The sequence below is a fragment of the Eurypyga helias genome, unplaced genomic scaffold, assembly GCF_000690775.1.
Source record: "Eurypyga helias isolate BGI_N326 unplaced genomic scaffold, ASM69077v1 scaffold39740, whole genome shotgun sequence".
NCBI classification, from domain to species: domain Eukaryota; kingdom Metazoa; phylum Chordata; class Aves; order Eurypygiformes; family Eurypygidae; genus Eurypyga; species Eurypyga helias.
Genome location: NW_010225705.1, coordinates 1 through 7,592, shown reverse-complemented (window position 1 = coordinate 7,592; position 7,592 = coordinate 1). Strand labels below are relative to the sequence as shown.

The 7,592-nt window shown below is 50.3% G+C and overlaps 1 protein-coding gene across 1 annotated transcript; it reads right to left on the bottom strand.

Moving 5' to 3' along the window:
• Positions 1-4,953: 4,953 nt before the first annotated feature.
• ZBTB25 (zinc finger and BTB domain containing 25) lies at positions 4,954-7,512 on the bottom strand. The gene is made up of 2 exons (XM_010150373.1): positions 7,300-7,512; positions 4,954-6,091 (listed from the first exon to the last, which is right to left on the bottom strand). Exons 1-2 carry the CDS (start codon positions 7,470-7,472, stop codon positions 4,954-4,956), a joined length of 1,311 nt encoding a protein of 436 aa, XP_010148675.1. The 5' UTR covers positions 7,473-7,512.
• Between the last annotated feature and the right edge of the window lie 80 nt (positions 7,513-7,592).

The window sequence follows — 7,592 nt, the reverse complement described above, 5'->3', positions numbered from 1 at the left end:
CCGGAGTTAAACCACGACAGAGGGGCAGAGCGCTTCACACGACATTTTCTTACGCTGTTTGTCCCAGTAACAGGAGGATTAACACGGACTAAAATGTGCCCGGGCACTGCTGGAAGCCTTTAGCTGCATTGCCTTGTTCATGCGGGGGGGTGAAGGCAGGCACGGGCTGCCCAGAGCCCCGCACAGCTTCCCAGGACCCTCTCAGGTCGGCTGAAACCCAGCCTGATTCAGCAGAGGTAGTTTTGAGCTTTGCCACGCCTTTGTTCTGCGGGCGCGGTGTCTGGTTTAGAACAGTCAGTGGAAACATTTCCTCTCTGAGGCTGTTGTGTCGTGGCTTTTTCTTAATGAAACATGCAAATACTGCCATCGCCTCTCAGGGAACTCAGTCCTGACACAGCTCTGGTGGTAAATATCTAAGCAGCACGTAATTTAGGACAGATCCATCCTCATTACCTTTTTCTTCCCAATTTCTTATTGCTCAGAATCTATTTTCCGAGGCCTGTGCTGCTGGGAAGCTCACTCGGTTACAGTTGTTTTTTGCATACCATGGCAAGAGGGGGAGAGAAAAGGCTGGGTTTTATTGAACAGCGAAGCTGAAGCTGATTGCAGCAGTATGGCATGACCTGCAGTTGGCAGATTGCCGTGGGGAGGGCTGTGACAAACGTTCTCCCTTGGCCACTGACAGCTCACGGTCCCATTCAATGATGCTGAACTGCATACATTAAGATGACTTTCTCTGAAGGCTTCACTTACACGGGACTTGTACCTTCTGCCTCCAAAATAGTACAAAACTATTCAGTATCAGCATTAGACTTCTAGAAAGCTCATGATAGTGGTATTCCATGGTTTTATTTTTAATTGCAATGCTCACTGCTTCAGCTTTACATCTTGAAAGCAAATTTCTTTCCCCTTTTTAAACTTCTCAATGTGCACAAATGTCCCAAACCCCTCTGGCAAGGGGCCCTGCACTCAGGGATGGGCTGTCAGCCCTTCTGCACTCCCTGCATGCTGATGCCCCCCTGATTTTGCAGTGATTTGACAGACGACGTGAACAAAAAGCCTGTCCAAATGGCTGGTGTAGCCAGAGAGCTGAAGACACTCGTAACCACAGTCTGTGCAGAAGGTAAAACGAGCTGAAGGGGTTATCTTCCCCTGTGTGGAGATGGGGCAAGCACAGCCCGGCCATCAGCATCACCTCCGGGGCAGGCAGCAGTCAAGTGTTGGCATTGCTCTCCCTGAGCTGCATGGAAATTGAAGGTGGAAGGGGTAAGATCCGAACATCTGCAGGTGAACGTTGAGAGGGGACAGGCTGCCTTTTAAAGACGACTTGTGCCAGTAACAGGTATTGAAGCCTCGCTCCTCTGGCACAGGTAAGGCAGAAGTTCAGCCTAACACTTTCATTGCACAAGTGGTACCAAGTGGCATCTCCAGCCAGCACCGCAGGTGGTGAAAAGCACGCTTCTCAGTAAAATAACTAGACCCCATGCTGCAAGGGAGGATAAATACCCTTTATTCCACACCCTTTACCAGCAGCCCAAGAAGCACAGCCCTGTTGGACCTGATCTGTTAGCATCAGAGCACTAAAGATATTTCTAAATACCTCTCGAAATCGTTCAGCATGCTCTGGTCGTTGAGCCAGCTAACCCGCAGGCGGCATATTCAGGCCAGCACTCAGCTACATGTGACGGTGATGGTAGCCACTGCAGCACGTACTGGCATTAGAGAGGTTAACTTGAGCTGGCCAAGGAGTCTGCTTACACTATGGAGCTTTGGCAGGGGTCTGAGCACCAGTCTTCCCATGTTTTCATAAAACCGTGAGCTGCAGAGCCCACAGACAAGGCACTTGGATGCCTGTGGTTCATCAGCTCTGCACCCTCGATGCTGGGACCCCTGTGCAGCGCAGGGCAAGGCTCCGGGGATCCCCTGGAGCTTTTAGACTTTCAGCCTTCAAGGATCACCACCCAAGGGCTGATACCTGGAAGGAATCACCAGCATCATTATTCTGCACACTGTGGCAAATTCTTCTACGTTTCCATGAAAAAAGCCCACAAGAAATGAATATTTGCCAAGCCCAGCTGTGCAAGGCAGGCACATTTTCAAGCATGCACCAGCATAAAGGTTAAGCGCTCAGTAATTCACGTGTCTTCTACGCAGAGGAATAAAACTTCTTATGATGTATCCAGGAGCAGCTGCTGCCCTTGCTTAGCAGACGTAACTGTCTTCTAAAATTACTTTCTATTCATAAGACTTCGAGAGAATTATGTTTTTCAAGTTAACGTAACTCGGAGCTGACTTCTGTCTCTCGAGCTTTTTCTACTTTAATTATAACAACATTTTAACGCTTGCCATGGAAAACTGCTGAAAATGCATTTCTTGTATTGCAAATGATGCAAAAAATGCTCTTTGCAGATGTTTGATGTCACAGATGTTCAGTACCGCAAAGCTTAACCAAAGCACAGGCTAAAGAGGGGTGTGGCGATGAAAATACCCCTTACAGTTGTAACTTTTCAAAGATGTACTGAACACGTACATGACCACAGTGCTGATCTCTGTACGATTCCGGCTTTGCGGATGCGTTGCAGCCCATATGACAGAGTCACTCCTACAACACCTACGTACATAGAGCTGATAGATATTTGGATCTTCTACCCGAGTTCCTATTTTTTATTAAAGCTCCCTTTTAATGGCCCAGAAAGGAACAAAACAATCCTGCCCATAAACCTGAAGAGGAGCAGCGTGTCCCAGGGGCACCTTCGGGCACTGCTGCTTGCTGTCCCCTCTACTGTCCCCAGTGCTGGGCTTCGTTACCACCGCCCCGTTATCCCTGCAGAGACATCAAGGGCCGTTTGACTTTCAGTACCAGTCTGTTCAGGCAAGTTAGGCATCTGGCTGAAGCCACCCGGGTGCCCACCTCCCACTGTATACACTGAAAACTCAGTTTTAGCTCTTCCCTCTACAGCTATGTCCTAACCCAGCAGATGCTCCTCTCTGTTCCTAACGGGGCTTAAATTAAATGTAGGAACCCGAGGGAAGCAAGCAGGGTGCAGAGAAGCCAACCCACTCAGTAAAGTGTCGCACACAAAGAGGGAATTACTGTAAAATACCATATTTTTTTAACTGTCATGTAGAAATAGAGGTCAGTGGCAGCCAGAAGGCATTTGCCCCAGTTATAAGCAGCCTGTGCTGGATGTGATTTAGCTGATGCTGTTATAGCCTGGGAGAGACCCAGAAGGCTCTCTTCTAGGAAATGCTCCATGTGAATCGCTCCGTGCTCAGACAGGGCATTTGCAGGCCTGGCTGTCGTCAGGGTTTTGTTTGTTCGTTTGTTTGCTTGTTTTAAAGAAAGGCTTTTTAAGCGGCATTAAAATACATTGACACCAGAGCAGCTTTAACGGGTACTCGCAGAGAGGAGCGCTCCGTCTAGCAGGCAAGCACACACCAAACCGCAGCGTGCATTTTCTAACATCGTCCGGGCAGGCTCAGGGGCTGTTTGTTTTTCGCCTTTGTGTTAAAACACAGTTTGGCAGCCCTCAGTGGCCAATCCGTCCCATGGAGCATGCAGCGCTCTGCCCAGGAGAAGCAGCAGCCACCATACAAAGACCTCGGATGGTCTTTTAATTCAGGGGTGATGTAATTGCAGACCTTGCTCCAGGACAGTTTTCAAAGACAGCTCAAGGATCCTGACTACAAAGAGCTTTGGAGCGGGCGTTTTGACAATAAACTCTTCTCACCATTGTTTAGGCCCCCCTTTCCGAAGGCAATGACTCGACTCCACCAGGACTGGCAGGGAGCCTCCCGCTTCTCAAAAACTGAGTAATGAGATGATGGGAGCAGCTTGCAAGGCTTTTGCTCTTTGCTGCAGAAGAAACCTCAGCGCTGCAAGAATTTTGTGCGTCTGCTTGGGGTCTTGTGAGTAAGAGCATCTTGAGGGATGGGTTGGAGACCATCTGGGAGGAAGCCTGGACTTTCTCAGGTGAAAAACTACAGAGGGACAAAATAGAGTCTGAGAGGAACATGTACAATTTTAAAACCCTCCTGGAGTAGTTATTATTCTTCACATATAATGACTGATGAAAGGCAAAAAGGTTGCATTTTACCGTTTTATGGTGGCTCCACAAAGAAAGAAGAAATAACACGTTATATATTTAATCCTGTAAAGACCTGGGTTAGGACATGCCTCCTTTCTGAGAGGAGCTTCTTTGCAGCTTTCATTTCTCCTTGCAGAGAAGATGGTCCAACAATGGGATGTGGTCCTAGAGGGGCATCAACATTTGTCTCTGCTCACGCAGTAGCGATTAACAAGGGAGGAGTAGGAATGAGGAAAAATGGATGCAAACCCCTTGAATCTAGAAGTACAATTGAAAGACTGTACTGATGAGGCCTCAGGGCTAGTCAAGGGAAGGCTACCACCCCTACATCCATGCCACCAGTTCCCTTGAAGAGACCAGGCTCCCACATCCTCCATATTTATGCAGAGATTTATTAAGTGCAGTTATACAACACAAACTTCAGGATTCACCTCCTTGAGATATTTAATTAAACCCAAACAGTTTGGGAAACACAATACATATTTCCCTCTACGCTTCCCTCCACCTAGTTTCAGCACAGCAATTCTACGGGATACCAACAGTCCCAGGCACCGTGCAGCGTATTACACAATGTTTAACTCGGCAACAGAGTCTTAATTCTCGTGACGCAGAGCAGGAATAAGTTTACATTTACAAAAACTGTGAGTTACACAGAGGCTTCCAAGAAGGACTTAGATGGGAATTAGGTTGAGTTTAAGTTAGAGATGTAAAAAAACCCAAGCACACAAATTAAGGGTGTAGTTCTTCACACATCTCAGCGGCGATGGGAATGAATGAAGACAATCAGCTGCAGAGAGCAGCCGCTCACTAGATGGCAAATGCCAAATCTCCAGTTTCAGCATGTAAAGGCTGCAGAGGGGGAGAGCTACTCTACCAGGATCGTATCAACACTTTCTTGGATGAGATCTGACTCCAGTATACATTCATCTAAGTGGTCTTGGGATAAACTGGGGCTTTTCCCCACGCTCTCGCTGTCACAGTAAGGACGAAACCTGGGGGTTGCAGGGCTCTCCAGTCGCTGGCAACGGCTGTATTTGTGCTGCTTCCCTCTGTGCATGTACATGTGTTCGAGCAACTGGCTCTTTCGGAAAAACGTGCGGCCACAGATGGTGCAACTGATTTTTCTCTTTCTTGAGAAAGAAAAGTTACAGTTCAGCTCCACCGGTTCGTGGTCCTTGGAGATGAGGGAGAGCTGGCCGATCTGCAGAGGCTCCAGGTCACTGCAGCTCGGATGCTCCAGCTGATGCTCGTCCTCCTTGAGGAGGAAGGCCCCAAGTCGGTGGCCATCCTCAGCCTCCCTGTCCTCAGCCAGGGGCTGCACCTCTCCCAGGTCGCTGCTTTCCAGGATGGAGGCCGGCACACCGAATGGCAGCGAGCCCGAGACGTGGGTGTGCAAGTGCTGCCGCAGCCCTCCCCGGGAGTCGAACCGCTCCCCGCAGTAGTGACACAAGTGCACCCTGAGGCTGGCCTTCGAAAAGATGGGGCTTGCTACCTCTGGAGAAGGAGGGGTGCAGCTCTGGGACACCACGGGCTCCGAGTCGCAGCTCTCCTGCTTTATGGAGACCGAGAGCTTCGGATGTTCTTCTGCTGGCTTGGCGAGAGCAGCGGGCTGAGCGGAGGGGCGAGCAATCTGCTGGTCCAGGGAGCTGTCATCCAGGCCGATGGCCAGAGAGAGCTGCAGCTGCGGGGGGTCACCCTGGGCAGCAGCCCTGCTGCCCACCCTGGGCAGACCCTCCTTCGCTCCCAGGCGTTCCTTCGACGGCTTGTGTGCGGTCGAGATCTGGATGCCGTACAAGTTGGAAGACTGGACCGGCTCTGGGGAGAATGCTTGGTTCATCTCAATGGCGATATGGGAGAGGTGGTCTGCATGCAGAAAGCGGATGCCCTCCTCCAGTCGGCTCTGGCTGACAGTCTGCTTTGGCCCTTTCCCGGTGTACATGATATGCAACAAGTAACTAAATATGTCAGGCTGGATGTCTGCAGGCTGAATCTTTATGCATTCGCTGAAACAAGACAAATTAATAAGTACATACAGGGCTCCAAATTACAGTCCTGATCCATTACCTGCCCGTTCTCTTGCCCTGCGTTTGCTGCACGGCTACCTGCCTCCCGGTTCACGACGGGCAGCGCTCCCTGCCAAGACCTGCAGAAGCGCACGTGCCCTGTTTGCAGAGCCAAGTGCCCGAGCCTGTATTTATCCCTGTGATTACAAAGACTGCGTGCAGAACGGCAGCCAGGGATGGCAAGAGCAGCCAGCCCCCGGTCACCCCGTCGCTCACACGCACAGCCAACTGCTGCCGCATGGCACCGCAGCTACGCCACGCAAGCTACGCAGCACCAGTGTGCGCCACCCTAGTAACACCAGGCGAACTATATTTGTGTGCTTAAGTAATAAATTCAGCTGCCACTAGTGTGTAATCTTTATGAGCTTTGCACTTAAGTGTCAGTAAACAACATCCATTGGAAAGGAAGTTGACTGATCTTCCCGCTTTCAGCTAAAGGGCTACGTGGCTGATGGCTTATGATTATCCTGCAAAGGTGCTGGGGGCCACGGCCCTCAAAAAGGAAGGAGAATGGAGACGGGTTTAATCAATTACAAACAGCAGCTCATAAGGTGAGATTAGACCTTGGCACTGCTGTTGTTATACCTGCAGAACCACTCCTGACCTGGCCGGATGAAGCATCTGAACAGCAGCTTGAAATAAATTGATGATCTCAGTCTCGGCCCTTATCTGCGAGAGTCTGAAGCACAGAGCTGCGATAAGGCTACGGTTCCTTGATTGCTTCAAGCCCACGGGTCCTGCCAGAAACGACAGTCCCACCCAGCAAGCTTGCCCACAAGCTAATGCAAAGTAATGGATACGCTGCGTACGGGTAGGAGGTATGTGGATATCCCTGGATTGCAAATCTGTGAGGTTCTCGCTGCAGGAGGGCTGGGGATGTTTATTTTCTCTGGTCACGCAAGCGTCTCATCTTCAAAATGCGGGGCCTGATGTTGTCATTTGCTGACTAAGAGGGTGGCTTTAAAGAACAGCGCTTTCTGGGCTGGGAATGTTTAGAGAGCGGGGGTGTGCGTGGGTTAGAAAAATAATCTCAGGCCATCGAACATCCCCACTTACGCTGGTTTAGACTAGAATACCTTGAGAACGGGGACAAAGCAGAAAGTTGAGCAGGGCAGTTATACGGTAGGAGGAGAGCTGTGCATCCTTACCTCGTCTGATGAATAAATATCATCTTAAAATAGTTTGAAAAAGCAGCGAGCACCGCTCTGTGGGCTTTGAAGTAAACATCTCCAATGGCAACCGTGCAGTCACACAGAAAGCCAAACTCCCGCTGCATGTTCAGCTGCTGGAGGAGGAGGACGCTGTGGCCGGTCGTATCCATGGCGTGCCTGGGAGCAAGGGAACGAGACGTTCATCTCACGGAGGCATCACAGAGCTCCCGAAATGCGGGTTTCTCACCCCGGAAAGGAGCCGGGCGCCCGGCATAGTGCACGGCCTCGCA